Source organism: Macaca nemestrina, chromosome 8 (assembly GCF_043159975.1).
Source record: "Macaca nemestrina isolate mMacNem1 chromosome 8, mMacNem.hap1, whole genome shotgun sequence".
NCBI lineage: Eukaryota > Metazoa > Chordata > Mammalia > Primates > Cercopithecidae > Macaca > Macaca nemestrina.
In genome coordinates this window covers 128,993,794-129,014,326 of record NC_092132.1, presented here as the reverse complement: position 1 = coordinate 129,014,326, position 20,533 = coordinate 128,993,794, and the positions used below count along the sequence as shown (strand labels likewise).

General features: G+C 41.7%; 2 protein-coding genes across 5 annotated transcripts in view; one reads left to right on the top strand and one right to left on the bottom strand.

Annotated features, from left to right (window-relative positions):
- Positions 1–3,866, bottom strand: part of LOC105482041 (potassium channel tetramerization domain containing 9) — a 29,980-nt gene extending 26,114 nt beyond the window's left edge. Inside the window, exon 1 of the mRNA XM_011741906.2 lies at positions 3,631–3,866. Within this exon, the coding sequence (XP_011740208.1) occupies positions 3,631–3,678 (48 nt within the window). The 5' untranslated portion in view covers positions 3,679–3,866. The remainder of the gene's footprint in view (positions 1–3,630) is intronic.
- A 297-nt stretch (positions 3,867–4,163) lies between these two features.
- LOC105482040 (cell division cycle associated 2) overlaps positions 4,164–20,533 on the top strand; it is a 50,482-nt gene continuing 34,112 nt past the window's right edge. Inside the window, exons 1-8 of one of the 4 annotated variants that reach the window (XM_071068480.1) lie at positions 4,164–4,293; positions 4,753–4,870; positions 5,638–5,698; positions 5,785–5,955; positions 7,431–7,600; positions 11,564–11,714; positions 13,541–13,737; positions 15,246–15,330. In XM_071068480.1, the coding sequence (XP_070924581.1) occupies positions 5,638–5,698; positions 5,785–5,955; positions 7,431–7,600; positions 11,564–11,714; positions 13,541–13,737; positions 15,246–15,330 (835 nt within the window). In that variant the 5' untranslated portion in view covers positions 4,164–4,293; positions 4,753–4,870. Of the gene's footprint in view, positions 4,294–4,438; positions 4,579–4,611; positions 4,871–5,637; positions 5,699–5,784; positions 5,956–7,430; positions 7,601–11,563; positions 11,715–13,540; positions 13,738–15,245; positions 15,331–20,533 lie in introns of those variants that run through there. The other 3 variants (XM_011741903.3, XM_011741904.3, XM_011741905.3) reach the window with 3 other exon arrangements.

Sequence of the window (20,533 nt, the reverse complement as noted above, 5' to 3'; positions counted from 1 at the left end):
TAATGCCAACTCTTACAGGGAATATTAAAAAGAATAATGAAAATGTTGAGGCACATGGAAAAAGGATGACAGGCACAACATAACTGACTCTTTTGGAGCAGTTTTAAAAAACAACAAAAAACCCTCAAAATTTAAATTAAATATTCCAGTGATTAGAACTAAGGCCTTCAAATGTTTCTGACCACACACCCCAATGGTAACACACTTTTGGGCATGTGCTCAAACATCTGTATATTTATGTAGTTACAAACCATATTCCACTATTAGAAAGTACATGTTTTCCCAAATGATGAGGACTTTTAGTGATTTAGACTATGAATCAGCCAGTAAGAATCTCCTAAATATTTATCATTAAATTTAGTGAAATTCTGCCAAATACAGGATTGACTTTAAACATCAAAATAAGCCGGGTGTGGTGGCTCATGCCTGTAATCCTAGCACTTTGGGAGGCCAAGGCAGGTGGATCACCTAAGGTCAAGAGTTCAGGACTAGCCTGGCCAACATGGTGAAACCCTGTCTCTACCAAAAATACAAAAATTAGTCCCAAGTTATGCAAGAGGCGGAGTCAGGAGAATAGCTTTAACTTGGAGGGTGGAGGTTGCAGTGAGCTGAGATCACGCCACTGCACTCCAGCCTGAGTGGAAGAGCAAACCGCTGTATCAAATAAATAAATAAATATAAAGATAAAAGTAAAAAACAAAAACCAAAAAATAAAATCAGAAAAGAAAAAAAATCTGAAGCCATTTGTCTTCATGTCCTAGAAAGTATTTCTAAATATCTTGCTAACTAGGATGACTCATCCTGTCAATGGCTAATATTTCAAAGAATAACATACACTTAGGGAGAGGCTGATTATTAATAGCAATTAATAAATAGGACTTCAACTAGTCTTCTTTAAAACTCAGCACTGTTTCAACTTCTCAGGCCCAAAGAGATCCACTCTTTTTTTAGTCTCATGGTTTATACATACTAGGAGAAGTGGCAGCTCCTGCCATTTCCTCATTGTTTACTTGTGCTTGCATAATTCATATTGACTTCAAGCTGCAGTTTCTTTGAAGTAATCCTTTAAGATCACTTGGCATTTTGGTGAGGGTTAATTTAGTTAAAACTAGATATAAATCTTAACGTGGCAGTTGTAAGCTTCCACAGCACAATGTCAATGACAACCAATCAGTGAAGAAGCCACTATTAATTAACCTTTTCACATGTGAAGGCCCTCCCTTCTTACAGGAGACCTGAGACCAGCTGACATGTTCAATGACTGGAGGCACCTGTGTCTTTCCAGATCCAAAAAATCACGTTTCCATATTATTTTATATTTTTAAGTGTAAGATACAAACAAAAGGTATATTTCTTCCTGACCTCCAATAAATCATCTTGGACACCGTCCGTGGTGTGCCATCTCACTCTGGAAACCACTGTTCAGAGAATGCATAGCCCTCTCTCCAACATCAAATACATTCACCACTAGTTACATTTATTCAATACACAGAAAATTCGTGGTGAGCATGTAACACAGCACCTTGGAAGAATTCTCTGCCTCTCCACACCTTTCCCCGGGCTTTATAGTCCCACAGTCTGGTAACCACTAAACAAGCTATAAGAGGGAAACTTATTTGAAAAAAAACAGATTATTCTTATAACCAGGAAATAAAAGCAGAAGCGAGGTAAAGGAGATAAAGTAAGTGGTACAGATATTCCAACTGGTGGATGGGAAATCAAATTCTGTTCTATTTGAGTAGCACTTTTCCCTAGCTTATTCTTAATGAACATTCATGTCATGATCATGCCAATCCAATTAGTCACTTTATATATAAAAATGCAAGCTGTTATGTATTATGTAGCTCTTTTGTCAAATAAGAGTAATTATAAAATTTTTTAATCAACTGAAAGGAGAGAAAGCACTGCCAACGTTATCTTAGAATATGTTCATCAGCTGAGCAGTGAAGATCACGGCTTTGTTTCTTTTTATCTAGTATTCTCCAGTTTGGATTTTTATGATCGTTGTAACATGAACATATTCATATTTAATTATTTGAGATGCATTTCCCCCAATCTTCTGAGATTCTCTAGCAGAATATTTTTAAAGTAAATAAAATTTAAATCCAAGAATGTAGTCAAAACTAGATAGTTTAAAAAAAATCCGTGTGAACAATATGGAAAGACCAATTCAGTTAATTTTTGACAACCAAATTGAGTGGATTCGGGAGAGATTTAGAGCAAAAATATTTATGACTAGGTCTAAATATTTGTCTTCCATGAGTAACATAGCAGAGATACTGCATTAAAAAGGTCAATCGGAAGTTTGTTTTTGAGAAATATTACCAATTTTGGATATACTCAATCTTTCTTAGAGTAACAACATACGTTTTAGATAACACCAGCTAACTACAGAACAGGTTTAGAAAAAGTTAATAGTGATGAGAAATGTAAACTTCGTGAGCATATTTTCGGGGTAGCATTCATGATAACTCGAGAACTCGAATTTATACCAATTCTGTTTTAAAATGAGTATTAAATCTCTAGGACCAGAAGAACAGAAAATTATAGCCAACAAACCACACTCTGGTTCGAATTTTCAGGGCATGTTTACTCTACACTGAATAATGGGAAAGCCATTTTTAATGCCACTGGACAATTTCACTATTTAAAAATTTACAGTGTTTCCCGAATGTGCAGGCACCAGAGTATTTTGGCAACTAACACAGTGAAACCCATTTACCTTTACCTTAGACTCGTAAAGGCTGAGTTACTTCTGGGTGTCATTTAGCAACGCAGTAAATGTCTGCCTTGAACAGTCAAAATTTCCCAAAGTAGCAGAACAACTTTCATGGGTGGGGCAAAAGGCTGGGAAGGAAGAGAATTCATTTTGGCTTGCTCCAGCGCTGGAAGAACACTTAGCACCACACCCTCCGCAAAGGCCTACCTAACACAGCAAAGGCGACTGTCAAATCGATCCCTTTTGGGTCTGCTGTCCCCGTCCTCTAGGGAATCAAAATAAGGCAAAATAATAAAACGAGTACAGAGAAGTTTGGCGGCGTCGGGGAGTGGGGGCTTGAGGCATCTCAGAGAGAAGGGCAAAAATCAACAAGAAAATGCCCCCATTTTTAAAATCCTGTCTTCGACCTCGGATGGGAGATTTTGTTTATCCACGGGCAGTTTACTTCTGTCTCCCTGACCCAGCTCCACAGGCTCTGGTGCTCGCCGCCACTTTCCGAGCAGACCATTACTCAGCACGGGAGCCGGCGCGCCTCCTCCCGCAGGCGGGAGCGGGGTCTCGGGGAGAGGCGGGAAGAGGCGCGACCGCCCGGGCGCCCAGGTGACCGCGGCCCTCTCCGCTCCCCAGTCCCCGCGCCCCCTGCACCGCGCATCCGGGAGCCCCGGAGCCCCCGGCCCGACCCGCGCCGGCCCCCAGGCAGCTGAGGCGCCGAAGGGCAGGCTCGGGGACAGGGGTCCTGAGGGTCGGGAGGAGGCCGCGGGGACCCTGTGCTGTCCCCGGGCGCCCCCAGCCCGCGCACGCCCACCTCCCAGCCCCTCTGCCCAACTTCACGGCTGCCCCGCCAGCCGGGTCCGCACCCTCCACCCTCGCCCCGACCCACGGCCCGCCGCGCCCACTCACGCCCCCGTTACCTTTCCGTTCTTAGGGCTGCCGTTCAGGAACAGGGTCACCCGCCTCATCGCGCTGCCCCCGCTGGGTCCTGAGTGAGCCGCCACCCTCCCACCTGGTCCTACTCCCACCTTTTTCTCCTCCCGCCCTTCCCCTCCCTCCACCCACTCGGATTCGCCTCCCTTCGCCACCTTCCTGCCCTTGGGGACACACCACACACACGCACTCTGTCCCACACCCTGGGCTCGGCCGGTCCTCCTTCCCACCCCGCCCCTAGGCTCCTCAGCCTGCCTGGGGCCCTTCCCCCACCTCTCCGAGACTGACATTCAGCCTACCAACCAACCTGCGTCACCGGCCAGGGTCCAGCCAATCAGCACCCAGTATCGGGCGGGCCCTGGCTAACCTAGCCGGCATGGAGGGAGGGAAGAGACGCTGAAGGCTAGTAGACGGGAAGGGGCATCAGCCAATCAGAGAGGCTCCTGGAGCCGGACGGCGACTTACAGCGTTACTGAGCAGGCGCACACTCAAGTCTAGGTAGCGCTCATCTGCATACGAGGGCGGGGTCTACGGAAAGGAGGTGGAGCGCTGAAAGGGACCCAAGCACCAGTCAGCCCCTCCTCCTGCGTTAGCCCCGCCCACAAGCCGGCCCAGCGAGGAAACGGCTGCGGTAGGGACAGAGTGATTGGGTAAGAGCCAGCTCTTCGCTCTGTTAGGATTGGTTGAATGAGTCTTTTCGAAGTTTGCAGCATCCAATAGAAAGGTGGTAGGCGGAGTTAAAGCGCTAACTGAAGCGTTACTCCGCGAGACTCTCCCGGAAAGTAGTCCCCACGGTCACAGGTCAGTAGTAGGTGTCTGTGGTCGGCGGGTTGACTGCAGCTCGCGGTGGCCCGACTCCGAGCCCAAGAAGTCACTGGGAGGGCTCGGAGTGTGCGCAGACCGGAGAAAGGGGCGGTAGCGGAGTGATTCGTAGAGTAAGTTCGGCATCGAGGGGCGGGGCCGGGAATTTGAATCGGGCGGCGGGCGGAGGAGGCGGCCGGGCAGAGCGAAAGACAGGGACTGCGCGGGTTGTGAGTCCGAGTCGGCCTCGGGGACCCTGGACTCCTTGTTCTGAGAGCGGTTCCCGGCTACGGGTGCTTTGCCAGCAGAGCCCTTCCGGACAGAGGAGCCGGGGTCTGGAAGCAGCGACCTACGCGACGCTCGCCTGCCTCGGGGCTCTGAGATTAAGCCTATCTGCCTGGCGGGCCTTCAGGTGCGGCGTGAGAGGTAGGATTGCAGCCACCCTGCCATGGGGCTGCTTCTCCGGGGCGTTTTTATGGCGTTTGTTCGGCTTACCCTGCAGCACAGAGTTAGTACTCCTCTCAGGAGCTGCTCTGGGTGACCAGGGGTGCATCCGGACCTGCTGAGACAATTTCTGGAAATGGACGGAGCTGCGTCTTGAGAGGGGTACCCTTATGATTCAGGTCTTCACTTCGGTTGAAAAGCCATGGCTTATCCTTTGGGGTCTGCTTTGGTGCCTGAACAGCAGTTTCCTCCATTTCTTTCTGTTTAATTTGGCCTTAAAAGTACGCGCTTTGAGTAGAAGAATGGTTAGCACAGGCTGGGAAGGGTATTGGGGCTGAGTGGGAGGGAAGTGGAGTTGGTTAACAGGTACAAAAACATAGAATGAATAAGATCTAGTATTTGCTAGCACAACAGGGTGACGGTCCATAATTTAATTGTGCATTTAAAAATAACAAAGTGTAATTGGATTGTTTTTAACAAAAAGGATAAATATTTGAGATGATGGCTACCTCATTTACTTTGATTTGATTATTACGACTTGCATGCCTGTATCAAAATATTTCACGTACCCCATAAATATATACATCTACTGTATACCCACAGAAATTAAAATAAAAAATGGAACCTGCGACGTGTGTTTCTATGCCAGTATGGACTGTATTACAATTCAGTCTTGAATGAGGTTTGTGATCGAATCACATTCATCTTGCTGGTGGGGTTATTTTTCATTGTTTCTCTTCACCTCTTAGATGGATGCCAATTCAAAAGACAAGCCCCCTGAAACCAAGGAGTCTGCAATGAATAATGCTGGTATGTGATGATCTGCTGCCTCCTTGGGAAGTTAAAGGTTTAGACAGAGAGTTGTCCTCACCCCTACAATATGTCGTGCGTTTCAGGAAATGCGTCTTTCATTTTGGGAACTGGGAAGATTATGACTCCTCAGAAGCATGCCGAATTACCTCCTAATCCTTGCACACCAGATACTTTTAAATCCCCTTTGAACTTTTCCACAGTAACCGTAGAGCAATTGGGAATTACACCTGAAAGCTTTGTTAGGAACTCTACAGGTAAGAAAAGTTGTCATTCTCTTGTAATGCTTTTCAAGTTTAAACATGACTTTAATGTAATTCAGCTTTATTTGTTTATATGTACTGTCATATTATTTTAGGTCCTAAATTGCCTACTCTGCACACTCGCTTCTTCAGGGAGACTTCTGTGCTCGTGCATGGCTCATTTAGCATAGCAGGGATCACAGAATTGCAAGGCACCCAGCATGATAATGTTCTGAAGTCAGAGTTGTGCTTAATGCCAGTACTAGAAAAAAATGTGTGTGAGTCACTTTTTGACCTGTCATATGGGATGCAGGAGGGTGTTTGATATGAATAGTAATACTACATTTTGTTTTCATTTATGGCAAAAATAAGAGAAAGTTTAAGAGCAATTAAGAAAATATAATACTGAAAGATCAGGATGTACCTCCTTTAAAAATCACAAACAGGGCTGGGCACAGTGGCTCATGCTTGTAATCCCAGCACTTTGGGAGGCCGAGGCAGGCAGATAACCAGAGGTCAAGAGTTCAAGACCAGCCTGACCAACATAGAGAAATCTTGTCTCTACTAAAAATACAAAATTAGTCGGGCGTGGTGGCGCATGCCTGTATTCCCAGCTACTCAGGAGTTTGAGGCAGGAGAATCGCTTGAACCTGGGAGGCGGAGGTTACTGTGCGCTGAGATCGCACCATTGCACTCCAGCCTGGGCAACAAGAGTGAAACTCTGTCTCAAAAAAAAAAAAAAAAAAACAGAAGATTGATTCCAGCTAATGTCCTTCAAGCAGTAGAAATGAAGTTTACCAGTGAAGTCTGACTTAGATGGAAAAGAAGGAAATACTATATGAGAATGGAATTGGATCAGAGAATAGGTTTTAGAGTTGGAGGATAATGGAAGTCTTGAACATCACAGGGCACTAGACCAGGTAATACATAAGACAAGGTACAAGTGGCATGCCACCCTAACTTGCATTCTCAAGAACATGACTCTTAGACTTTTAAAAAGCCAGATTCATTTTGTGTGCTTAGGCATATGTCCAAAATTCAGGATAGTACCAATGGTAGGTATCAGAAAGAAACCAATCATCTTGAAGAATTAAGAACCTGAGACTGCATGTACCTAGGTGGAGATCTTACCTTTCAGTTGTTGGGGATAAAACTGACTTATTTAGAAAAAGAAAAATCCTGAGTCAAAAGCAAAAGCCATCTGTGTGTAGGAAATATGAAACGAAAATGAAAACTTAAAACGTGTTCATGTATTTATTCCACAACTTTTAATAACTGTTCTATGTACCAGGCACTGTTTTAGAAGCATGGACTAAGTCAGCAGACAAAACAGATTCCTCTTCCACTGACTGTGTATGAACGACTCTGCCAGTAACTCTCTACTGAGCTTTCTGTAGCACATGTTTATCATGTTTTCTCTCTCAGGCTGGTACATCACACGTATTGGACGTGGTTACTGATGATTGCCTTGTTTTGTTCCAATTTGTAAGAGAGTTTCATTACAGGAAAGTCATCATCCTACCTTAAAAAGTCCAGACGACGTTCTGCAGTCGGTGCTCGGGGCTCTCCTGAAACAAACCATCTGATTCGTTTCATCGCTCGGCAGCAAAATATAAAGAATGCTAGGAAATCTCCTTTGGCACAAGATTCTCCTTCCCAGGTATGATTTTCTTCTGAGTTCTGTTGTGAATTCTGTTATGAAGCTTTTGTGCTGTCTTTACACCTTCTAGTGCATCTGCTCTGTTTCAAACCTGGAGAGAGATTTTCTCTGTGTTTTAGAGAACATGCAGTTAGCGGCTGGCCGCGGTGGCTCATGCCTATAATCCCAGTACTCTTGGGAGGTGGAGGGAGGCAGATAACTTGAGGTCAGGAGTTCGAGACCAGCCTGGCCAACATGGTGAAACCCCATCTCTACTAAAAATACGAAAATTAGCCGGGTGTGGTGGCAGGTGCCTGTAATTCCAGCTACTCGGGAGGCTGAGGCACGAGAATTGCTTGAACCTGGGAGGCAGAGGTTGCACTGAGCCAAGATTATGCCACTGTATTTCAGTCTGGGCGACAGAGTGAGACTGTCTCAAAAAAAAAAAAAAAAAAAAACAATGCATAAATGATGCTGTTGACCATGGGTAATTTTTCTTTGTTTTGTTTTAGAGACGATCTCAGTCGCCCAGGCTAGAGTGCAGTGGTACAATCATAGCTCCCTGTAGCAATGAGCTCCTGGGCTTAAGGAATCCTCCCACTTTAGCTTTCCAAGTAGCTGGAACTATAGGCATGTGCCACAGCAATGGACTAATTTAAAAAATTTTTTTTTGTAGAGATGGGGCCTCACTGTGTTGCCCAGGCTTGTTTTGAACTCCTGACCTTAAGCACTCGCTATCAAAGTGCTGGGGTTACAGGTGTGTGCCACAGTGCCTAACTCAAACAAGGGTATTTTAAGAGTTGTGAGACCCTGGATAGAAATAGCTTTCTAGAGGAGCTTTCTATTTTATTTCACAATTTTTTTTTCTAGTTAAGATCTAGTTTTCTATGAGGTGAGGCACTATTAGCTTTTTAAGAGCTTATCTCTAAGTTTCTAATTTTTTCATGACTACTCTGTGTTGATGTATAGGGGCAAGGGTCTCCAGGGACAAAATGTATTTAGGACAGCCTTGTGGAGAGGAGCAGCTTATTTACCTGCTGATGGGGGTGTATTTAACTATTTTTTCAAATTTTTATTTAAATAATACCTGCCCCTAAAAAGTCAGATACAGTCTTGTGTTACATAGTGACATGTTGCTCAATGAAGGACTAAATATACAATGGTGGTCTCATAAGATAATAATGGAGCTGAAAAATTTCTAAGGCCTGGTGATGTGGCTCACGTAACATCGTAAAACAATGCATTGCTCACGTGTTTGTGGTGATGCTGGTGCAAAGAGTTCTACACTGCTGCCAGTTATCTACAAAAGGTTATCTACAATACATAATACTTGATAGTGATAATGAATGACTGTTCCTGGTTTATATATTTACCATAGACTTTGTATCATTAATTTAAAGTGTATTCCTTCTCTGATTTAAAAAAAAAAAAGGACCTTAATGTAGTACGTGTGTCGTGCTGGCAGCAGCCTCACATGTTCTCCCTAATCCATTGGCTATCCCACAGAGCAGTCAAGGAGAGGTACTAATTTAAAGTAGAAACCGAATCATTCACCCAGCTGCTCAAAGTCTTCCCATGGCCTCCTGCGATCCCTTGAATTAAACCCATACCCCTTCCTGATGCCTTTGTATGCCCACTCTGGTCTCTCCCCATCTCCTTCCACTCAAAGGGCATGCTGGCCTTTCTGCCCCATTCTGTTTCCACTTGGGGCCTTGGCCCTTGTTCTTGGAGAGTACCTCCCTCCTGTGACAACTTCCCTTAGACCACTTTCTCATTGTTTTGCCTTCAACTCAGATTTTACTAAAGATAGAGGTCTGTCCTGATTCTAGCTAAACCAGCACTTTTAGGGACTCAGCCACATTACTGATTTTTCTTCTCAATAGCACCTCTTGTACCTGTAACTACATTTATATGTTTTCAGAATTTCACTCTAGACAGTAATTTCCCTGGCCGGATATGGTGGCTCACACTGTAATCCCAGCACTTTGAGAGGCAAAGGAGGGAGGATCATTTGAAGCCAGGAGTTTGAGACCAGCCTGGGCAATATCACAAAACTCTGTCTCTACAAAAAAAAATTTTTAATTAGCTGGATGTGGTGGCACATGCCTGTGGTCCAAGCTATTTGAGAGGCTGAAGTTGGAGGATTGTTTGAGCCCAAGACACCAAGGCTGCATTGAGCTGTGATTGTGCCACTGCACTCCAGCCTGGCTGATGGAGCAAGACCCTGTCTCAAAAAAAAATGAAGTAATTTTCCCTAGATCCTAACCCCCTCAAACAGTTTGTGGTACATGGAAGAAAGGTTGTTGACTAACCGACACAATTCCTAAGACAAAAACCTCAAAAAAGCAGTGCATTTTAAATGTTTCATTTGCTTTATATGTAAACATTGTTCTCCTTCTCCAGTAGAATATAGAGAAAAAACTATTTTGACTAGAGACACTTACCATTTTTTTTAAAGTAGCATTTCAAAGGTGCTGCATGTTCCTAGGATATTAAACCTGCCCCTACCATGTTCAAATATGAGTACAGAAAAAGCATGTTCAAAGTAAACTGTATGAATTTGAGATCATCTTTTCCCTATTGTTCTATTAGATGAGTTGAGCACAAGCCTTTTATGAATATTATTGCTGTTTATGTCATGAACGTTTATGTCATCAAGCATATTTCAATGTAAAATGTTTTCTTATTATATAATACAGAATTTGCTTTATACTTAACCAGGAAGAGAATCAAATGTGTGAACAGATCACCATCAAACCTGGCTTCACAATATGAACTGCTTTTTCTCTCTATGATATATATATTTTTTCTGAGACCAAGTTTTATTCTGTTGCCCAGCCTGAAGTACAGTGGCGTGATCTCGACTCATTGCAACCTCCCAGGTTCAAGTGATTCTTCCACCTCAGCCTCCCACATAGCTGGGATTACAGGCACGCACCACCATGCCTGGTTAATTTTTGTATTTTTAGTAGAGACGGGGTTTCACCATGTTAGCCAGACTGGTCTCGAACTCCTGACCTCATGTGATCCTCCCACCTTGGCCTCCCAAAATGCTGGGATTACATGCATGAGCCACCGTGCCCGGCCTACTGTGTATGATATCTTAAAGGGAGGTAATTTTTACTTCACTTTTTGCCCATTAGTATAATTTTTAAAAATTGCCACAAACTTTGTGTCAGTGGAAATGTTAGTAGTGCAAGTAATAAAAAAAAAATTTAGAGAGAGAACTTCATTTGTAATTTATTTTTTATGTAAACGGAACTCTCAATTTTTATATTACTTGCCTTTATCTGGCACTTCTATCCCTACTAGTATAGATTTCATTTTATCAGTCTCTGGCTGGAACCCTGCTAACGGGGTTTCCATAGAGCTTCTGTGCTTATACCGTCTAACTTTGTATTTTAAGAGAATGGCTGGCTTTCAACCCTACAAAGTAAATATCCTCCAGTTCCCATACAATCAGGAAAATTAACTGGGAAGAGCCAAAAAAGAGAGCAAGGCAAATGTGGTATCTGAGTATGTATGGAACTTCTGTATCTCGTTCTGGCCCCTGGGCTGGAGGGCATGTGTAGAGCGGTGCTGAGTAGAAAGAGCTTGGACTGAAGTAGGTATGCTGAGACTTACCTGTGACACAGGCACCATGCAGATGGCTTCCTTTGGATACATCCAGCACAACACTTGGTAAAAATTACAAACAGGTTCCTCCTGTCCCTTTTTGTTGCACCATCCCAGAGCGCAATGTTTTCTTGGCACCCTCCATCTGCTCTTAGGCTGGCCTCTCAACATTTTTGTGCTAAACTTCTTTATTCAAACTGAAAATGTGTAATTCCAGGGTAAAGAAGCTCTGCCACACTAACTCCTTACCTCTGATCTTCAAAAAGCGTATGTGTACTGTATTTAATTTTGGATTCAAAGGCTGTAGGCCTAGAATATAGGAAGTATGAATTGATTATAATACTTCTTATATATTTTGTACTTTCACAGGGCAGCCCTGCACTGTATCGAAATGTTAACTCTTTAAGAGAGCGAATATCGGCCTTCCAGTCAGCTTTTCACTCCATAAAGGAAAACGAGAAAATGACCGACTGTCCAGAATTCTCAGAGGCAGGAAGAGAGTCCGAGATGACAGACTTGAGTGAGTAGAGATAATTCGTTCAGTTTTGACTTCAGTATTTATAAAGACAAGCTTCTGAGATATGAAATTATTTAGTGTGAAACCATTCTTTTCAGAACACAGTTATATTTATGAAATGAGACTAACATTAAAAATTTGGGGCATTTCACACAAAAATATGGATTTCTGGTTTCTCTTGGAAAAAAAAATCTGGCATCAGGCATTCCTAATCCTACATTTCCACATGGTTGCAATTAAATTTTAAGTTTTAAAATGTCAGAGATAATTAGCTCATTTCACCTTTACTATAGAGCTTTTGGCAATTTTGAGTTTACAAATCTTGATTTTTACAGGATTATTATTAAGCTTGGCAAGCATTTAATACATGAAATAAATTCATATAAATTTTATATGAGTACCAAACACCCAACCTTGATGTTAAAAACAAATATATCCAGCCAGGCGCAGTGGCTCATGCCTGTAATTCCAGCACTTTGGGAGGCTGAGGAGGGAGGATCACTTGGGGTCAGGAATTCGAGACCAGCCTGGCCAACATGGTGAAACCCTGTCTCTACTAAAAATACAAAAATTAAGCAGGCGTGGTGGCACATGCCTGTAATCCCGGCTACTGGGGAGGCTGAGGCGGGAGAATTGCTTGAACCCGGGAGGTAGAGGTTGTGGTGATCCCAGATCGTGCCATTGCACTCTAGCCTGGGCAAAGAAGTGAGACTCACTTTCAAAAAAAACAAAAAACAAAAAAAAACCACACACACAAGTATATCCAATCTGATAATCTGCTATGTTCTTTAACTCTTAGATTGTAATTTATTTGGTTGTTTTTTCAGGTTTTTTTTTTTTTCTCTCCAATCACCAAGCATTTCAGACACCAGAATGTGACAAAATCTTGGTCTTACTGTAATCATTATAACCATTCTCTGGTACTTTACACGCTAAGGTTCCAAATGAGTTTGTTTTGAATTCTTGAACCATCTTTAAGTGCAATTTCAACACCACCCATGAGGATTGCTCTGTTAGCCCAAGACAAGTCCCCCTCATCTGTCTCTAGAGTGCGTGACCCGTTCAGATGTACCGATTTATATTTGTAGTTTGTGACTCACTTATTGTTTCAGTTTTTTCCTGGGTCTTAAAATTTATTTACATCATTATAATTCTGCAGACAATTCCTTTTTTTTAAGCTAGAAAAAACTGAGGCACATTGTGATTGTCTGTTTCATAAAGTCATACAGAGTATTGGAACATAACCACATCTTTTAAAATAACAGGTGTCGTCATACATTTAAAAAGCGTAAGGTACCATATTAGACATGCGAAAGTATTTTAGTATATCTTATCTTTTCAATAGGCATGTTTTCTTTCCTTTCAGTTAGATTTATTGTTTTGGAATAAAAAAGTGTGCTAGATTTTTCTTTTCATTGATAATTTAGACTCAAGCACTAGATTTTACTAAAATTATTATGATGCACAATAGCCGGGCATGGTGGCTCATGCCTGTAATCCCAGCACTTTGGGAGGCTGAAGTGGGTAGATCACCTGAGGTCAGGAGTTCAGACCAGCCTGACCAACGTGGTGAAACCCCGTCTGTACTAAATATACAAAGATTAGCCGGGCATGGTGGTGTGAGCCTGTAATCCCAGCTACTCAGGAGACAGAGGCAGGAGAATCACTTGAACCCAGGAGGTGGAGGTTGCAGTGAGCTGATCCAGCCTGGGTGACAAGAGTGAAACTCCGTCTCAAAAAAAAAAAAAAAAAAAAAGAAAGAAATATATATATTATATATATGAAAACATTTATGCCTGTGTTGTTTTGTTTTTGTTTTGTGTTTATAGCCAGAAAGGAAGGCCTCAACGTGTGCCAGCAGTCTGGGTTCCCTGCAGTGTTGTCCTCCAAACGTCGGAGAATATCCTATCAGAGAGACTCTGATGAAAATCTAACAGATGCTAAAGGAAAAGTAACTGGTCTCCAGATACTCAGTATTGATACAGACAGAGCATGTGCAGTTGAAACTTCTGCAGATCTTTCTGAGGTAATTCACTTACTTTACGCATAGGAAAATGAAGTTTTGGTTTTCTCCATAGGCAGTTTTAACGCTGTCAGTGCCATTCTTCAATTTTAGTACCTTGTTCTAGCTGGGTGTGTGTGTGTGTGTGTGTGTGTGTGTGTGTGTGTGTGTGTGTGTGTGTGTGTGTGTGTGTGTGTGTGTGTGTGTGTGTGTCTGTGTGTGTGTGTGTGTGTGTGTGTGTGTGTGTGTGTGTGTGTCTGTGTGTGTGTGTGTGTGTGTGTGTGTGTGTGTGTGTCCTACCCCTTAATTTCGTGGTTGTTGGTATTTATCGCTTATTAGAGACAGTTTGGATAGCGATCTCACTTTTGACTACTAACCTTACAAAGAGAATAAGCCCTGGGGTCTTCTGTGTGTGAGGTATTCTAGAGGGTGATACTCTAAGAAGGGAGGAAGTTACAGTCCTGCCCTCAGGCAGTATTTTTTCTACTGGGGAGCAGGGTATAAGCAGATGCCTTCTATGTGGGGTGTACTCCACAGGCCTGGGAGTCTTGCACTTATGCCTGCCCCTGACTGCTTTCCTTCTGATGGAAATCAGGGTGCCATTCAGCAATTTCTCCTTTGCTCTGCTCACTTCTTTCAAGTAGCTGTAGGGATTTTTGTGGCTTACAACTACCTAAACCCTGTCAAGACGATCAAAAGGTGATATTAGGAGAAAAGTAATACTACTGAAGATCAGCTGACCTGTGTGCACATGTGAACAGGGAGCTGGTCTTTCCTGACGGGCTTTTCTTGCTTCATGCTCCTAGTTCTGGTTTGACACACTAGCTCCTCATGTCCTTTGTGAGAGGAGACACCTAACACCATTACAGTTGGAACTCTTTCTGCACCTTCTCTATCACTTAGATCCAGTGCTCGTCCTATTCGTTTTACATGGACTGGCAGAACAAAGATTTGATAGTTATTAGAGATTCTTCAGGCTCCAGTGGGTTTCCTTTGTATTTCAGTCACCTGTAATCTCGGCTCCCTCCACCCTGTTCAGGTTGTTATGAAATCCCCACCGAACAGAAGCAAGAGTAATTGTTTGTTATCAGAACTTTGATTAATTGTTTGAACATACATCATGATTCAGATATTATTTCTGAATTAATGTGGCTGTGTTTTCTATCCTAGCCTTTAATGTTTTTCATATCCCAGTTATTGATTTCATTTGGCATTTGATAATTATATAAACTTTATTTTGAGAATTTTCTCTAAACAATTGCAGATGATACAACTCTCTAGGCTATAACAACAAAAATATGTCCTTTAAACTTTTCCTGGGGAATTAAAAGTTGATTTGTCAGATGTTTAGGATGCAGTTAGTATAGATACTTCATTGTTAGATCCTGTACACTTTGAGTTTATGAGATAATGAAGGTGACTGATTGAACATCAGATTTCCAGGTAATCCATAATGTTTACTCAAATCTTTAAAAAGACATTAGTAGTACTGTAATTAATAAAATGTAATACTCTTTCCATTTTTCCCCAAGAAATCGTCTAAATGTGGTTCAATACAGTCTGGAGTTTTAGTTGAAGAGTCTCTTCCCCTTTCAGAGCTCACAGAGACTTCAAATGGTAAGTAATCTTTTCTTAGTACATGGCCAGTTTCCCGATTCATAGACATTTATGATTAGTGTACCTGTTTGCTAAAATTTGGGGGAAATGAAATTGCTTCCTACTTTTTAGGAGCTCATGGCCTAGTAGAGATGCTTGCGAATTCTTTTTATATGAGAGATATTCTCTTTTTTAAGCTACCTTCAATAAGAATTAGTGAAGTATTTCCAAACTCATGGAATTTAGTATAAAGAGGTAGCACCTATGAACATATTAACAAGTATTCTTTGTTAGAGAAACCCTACTTGTAATAATTTTATTTGTTTTTAAGCATGTAAAAAGAGTTTTACCAGAATGTAAAAATCATTCTTTCTCAAAATCAGTATGCTTGTACTGAGTGAAGTGAACATTACTAGCAAGGGTTTAGCTTGACTTTTTTTTTTTTTTTGAGATGGAGTCTCGCTCTGCCGCCCAGGCTGGAGTACAGTGGCCAGATCTCAGCTCACTGCAAGCTCCGCCTCCCGGGTTCACGCCATTCTCCTGCCTCAGCCTCCCGAGTAGCTGGGACTACAGGCGCCCGCCACCTCGCCCGGCTAGTTTTTTTGTATTTTTTAGTAGAGACAGGTTTCACCGTGTTAGCCAGGATGGTCTCGATCTCCTGACCTCATGATCCGCCTGTCTCAGCCTCCCAAAGTGCTGGGATTACAGGCTTGAGCCACCGCACCCGGCCGCTTGATTTTTTTTTCTACTTAGATCTTTAAAGTAAAACTCTTATGGGCATATAATTGGATCTTGTGTTTTTTTAATCCATTCTGATAATTTATTGTAATTGGAATATTTCATCTATTAACTTCAGGTAATTACTTAACGTGGTTTTATTCACATCTGTCATTTTATCATATGTTTTCTATTCCTAATTATTGCTCTGTAATCTTTCATAGTCTGTTTAATTGATATTATACAGTATCACATAAAATACAGAAACTACAAACTCTGCAGATCAATTTCCTCTCCTTTCCAGCCATGGCTTTTATGATCCTTTACAGATATACATTTATTTCATTATAAGCCCCACAAGATGTTGTTTTTGGATTAAACAGTTATATGTGCTTTTTTTTTCTTTTTTTTTAAGGCAGTTTCTTACTCTCTTGCCCAGGCTGGAGGGCAGTGGTGCAATCGCGGCTCATTGCAACCTCCCCCTTCCAGGTTCAAGCCATTCTTGTGTTTTAGCCTCCTGAGTAGCTGGGATTACAGGTGTACACCACCGTGCCCAGCTAATTTTTATGTTTTTAGTAGAGATGGGGTTTTGCCATATTGGCCAGGCTGGGCTTCAACTCCTTGCCTTCAGCAATCCACCTGTCTTGGCCTCCTAAAGTCCTGGGATTACAGGCGTGAGCCACTGTGCCCAGCCAAAACAGTTGTATGTGCTTTAAATAGGTTAAGAGGGGAAAAATAGTCTTTTATATTTACCCAGATACACCATTTCTTATGTTCTTCATTTTTTCCTAAAGATCTGAGTTTCTCTGTCTTATTTTCCTTCAACCTGAAAAAGAACTTCTTTAGCAATTTTGTAGTGAGCATCTACTCTGACTTTGAATTTTAATCATAAGATAAATAGGTGGATGTGCACCTGCATGGTCCCCCTGCATAGGGCAAGGTTGTGAGTTTGTTACCACGATAGAATAAGGTGTTCTTGCCTTCAACAGTTTCTTTTTTTCTTCTTCTTATTTTTGAGATGGACTCTCGCTCTGTTGCCCAGGCTGGAGTGCAATGGCGCAATCTCGTCTCACTGCAACCTCTGCCTCCTGGGTTCAAGCAATTCTCTGCTTCAGCCTCCTGAGTAGCTAGAATTACAGGCACCTGCCACCATGCCCAGCTAATTTTTTTGTGTTTTCAGTTAAAACGGGGTTTCACCATCTTGGCCAGGCTGGTCTTGAACTGCTGACCTCATGATCCACGTCTCGGCCTCCCAAAGTGCTGGGATTACAGGCATGAGCCACTGTGCCCGGCCCAATGGTTTCTTAACAATTCTTTTTGCTTTGCTCTTATGGGACTTTGCGTAGGAGTGACAGATTCTCTGTGACAGTGATTATAGATTGTATGAAGTGTGGTGATTAACAGTTGTCATCGTACTAAACACCTCACTCTACAATGTGAAATGTTGAAATCACACAGGCCAAAATTTTATTTAGGCGTGCCATGAAGCCGTGCTCGGAAATACTGTAATTAGACAGGGAAGACTAGATCTACCATAGTAGATGGGGCCTTGATGAAAGGAGTCTGGTGTTGATTTCTGTATTTTAAACTCTGTTGTTTTTTGGTGGCACCCCAGACAGTGCACCTTCAGGAAGAATAAAAAGATGTTCTAAGATGGAATCAAATGTCCCTTGTTAAGGGGGAGCTTAGGGAGACCTGCATGGCACCTCCGATCTCCTTTACCCCGTCTGCTTCCTCTGTTTTACCTATGTAGCCAGAAATCCAACTCAGTGACTCTGCCTGCCTTCTCTGCACCTGCCCCAGAGCTGCTAATATTTGGTATGCTGATAGCCTCAATTTTTTTTTTTTTAACCTCAAATGGCTCTGTGCTGTTTCTTTTTTTTTCTTTTTTTCTTTTTTTTTTTTTTTGAGATGGAGTCTTGCTGTGTCACCCAGGCTGGAGTGCAGTGGCGCGGTCTCAACTCACTGTAACCTCCGCTTCCTGGGTTCAAGCCATTCTCCTACCTCAGCCTCCCGAGTAGCTGGGATTACAGGCACTCGCCACCATGCCCAGCTAATTTTTGTATTATTGTAGAAATGGGATTTCACCATGTTGGCCAGGCTGATCTTGAACTCCTGATCACAGGTGATCTGCCCGCCTTGGCCTCCCAAAGGGGTGGGATTACAGGCGTGAGCCACCGCTCCCAGCCCATCTGTGCTGTTTCTTAATCAATCCACACACTTTCACACCTTATTTTTCTCTTAAAATATCCAACACTCCTTCCTTTATTTCTTTTTAAAATTTAGATACATATAATTTATGTTTTCAACAGATAATTTTATAGTGTATGTGTCATGTAATTGTTTTGTTTTTCTTAAATGTATTACTATTATTTTTGAATGACAAGCCATAACTGTACATATTTATGGGGAACAATATGATATTTTGATATATTTATACAATGTGGCATGATTAAATCAGGATAATTAACATGTCCCTCACTTCACTTACCTGTCTTTTTTTTTTTTTATGGTGAGACATTTAAAAATTATTCTCTTAGTTATTTGGAAATATATAATACACTAATATTGACTATAGACATTGTTGTGTAATAGATCTCAAAACTGATTCCACTTGTCTATCTGAGACCTTGTATTCTTTGATCAACAACTCCCCATTTCCTTCCTCACCACTTCTACAGCCTCTGGTAACCACTATTCAACTCTTTACTTCTATAAGTTCAACTTTGTTAGATTCCTCATATACATGAAATCATGTGGTTTTTGTCTTTTGTGCCTGGCTTGTTTCACTTAGCAAAATCTCTTCCAGATTCATCCATGTTGTTGCAAATGAGAGTCTCCTCGCTTTTAGGGTTAAATAGTATTCTGCTGTGTGTATATACAATGTTTTCTTTGTCCATTCACCCATTAATGGACGCTTTTCATTGACGAGAATGATGTTAGCGACAGGTTTGTCACGTATGACCTTTACTGTGTTGAAGAACATTCTGTTCCTAATCTGAGAATTTTTATTGTGATATTGTGTTCAATTTTGTCAAATGCTTTTTCTCTATCTATTGAGGTGATCATATGGTTTTTAATCTTTGTTTTCATTTTCCAAGAGTGTTTATTAAAATAGGCAGTAATCAGTACATTTACATCATATGAGCAGTTATTCAAAATCAGCCCTTCCAGGAGAGGGGCTACATCTCAGTTTTCCTGTCTATGTAATAAAATGCCAAAAGTACTTCCCTAAAGTACAAAGGCATTTCCTTAGTAGTCTTGGTACCAGTAACAGAATATGATTACTAAACATCTCTAACGTGGTTTTCATTACAAAGAAACATGTTTCACATAAGAGCTTCATAATACCCAGAGACAGAATTTGTGCGTGCTTAAAATTTGAAGCCAGGCTATTTCTGATATATATTTTTTCATTTCTTCCAGTTTTTTATTTTTATAAATATGCATGCAGTTTCCTACCAGTTTAAAACACACACACAAAACACTGCTCAGAGCACCACGAATGCCTTACAGTAGCTTATTTGAGACTATAATCGTAATTCATGGAGGGGAGTACTAATTTCTATTATGATTTGCTCCTTTCCCCAAATCTCAGCAATTGTCAGATACAAAAAAGGTTTCTGGGCAGAGGGCCAAAGAATAATTATGAATAATTTCACAATGATCTGCTTAAGGAAACATAAATGGTTTCTTAATGGTGATCATATGACTTTTATTTTTCATCATCTTTATGTCATGTATCACATAGATTTGGATATGTTGAACCATCCTTGCATCCGAGGGATAAATCTAATTTGATCATGGTGAATGATTCTTTTAATGTGTTCCTGAATTAGGTTTGCTAATATTTTGTGGAGGATTTTTGCATCTTTGTTCACCAGGGATATTGGTGTATAATTTTCTTATATGTAGCAGGGTAGTGCTAACCTTATAAAATGACAAGGAAGTATTTGCAAGTATTTTCTCTACTTTTTTTTTTTTTTAAGTGTTTGGGAAACCTTGTCAGTTCTTTAAATGTTTGATGGAAGTCAGCAATAAAGCCATCTGGTCCTGGGCTTTTCTTTTGGTGGGAGATTTTTATTACTAAATCAGTCGTCATCTTACTCATTATTGGTCTTTTGAGATTTTCTATTTGTTCATGATCCATTTCTTTTACCCAATTTGTTGGCATTTAATTATTCATAGTAGTTTCTTGTGATCGTTTGTATTTTGGAGTCAAGTTCTCTGGTTGCTTCCTGTGCTCTGAAGTCAAATGATATTGCTAGCTGTCCTCCACGGTCTAGTAAGATCACTGGCTGGACTCTGCCTCCGTCAGGTAGAGCTGCTCTCTGGGCTCTGTGATTGTCTGTGATTTGGCAGAGTTGCAGGTTGTCTTCCTTGGCTGGTCAGTACTATTGTTTAGAATCTGTAGTTGGGCAGAACCAGGTGACGGGCTCTGAGGCTGCTTGAGGTTGTTGCTTGGCCCCATAGGGTGGGCAGGGCCTGAGGCTGTACTCCACAGATG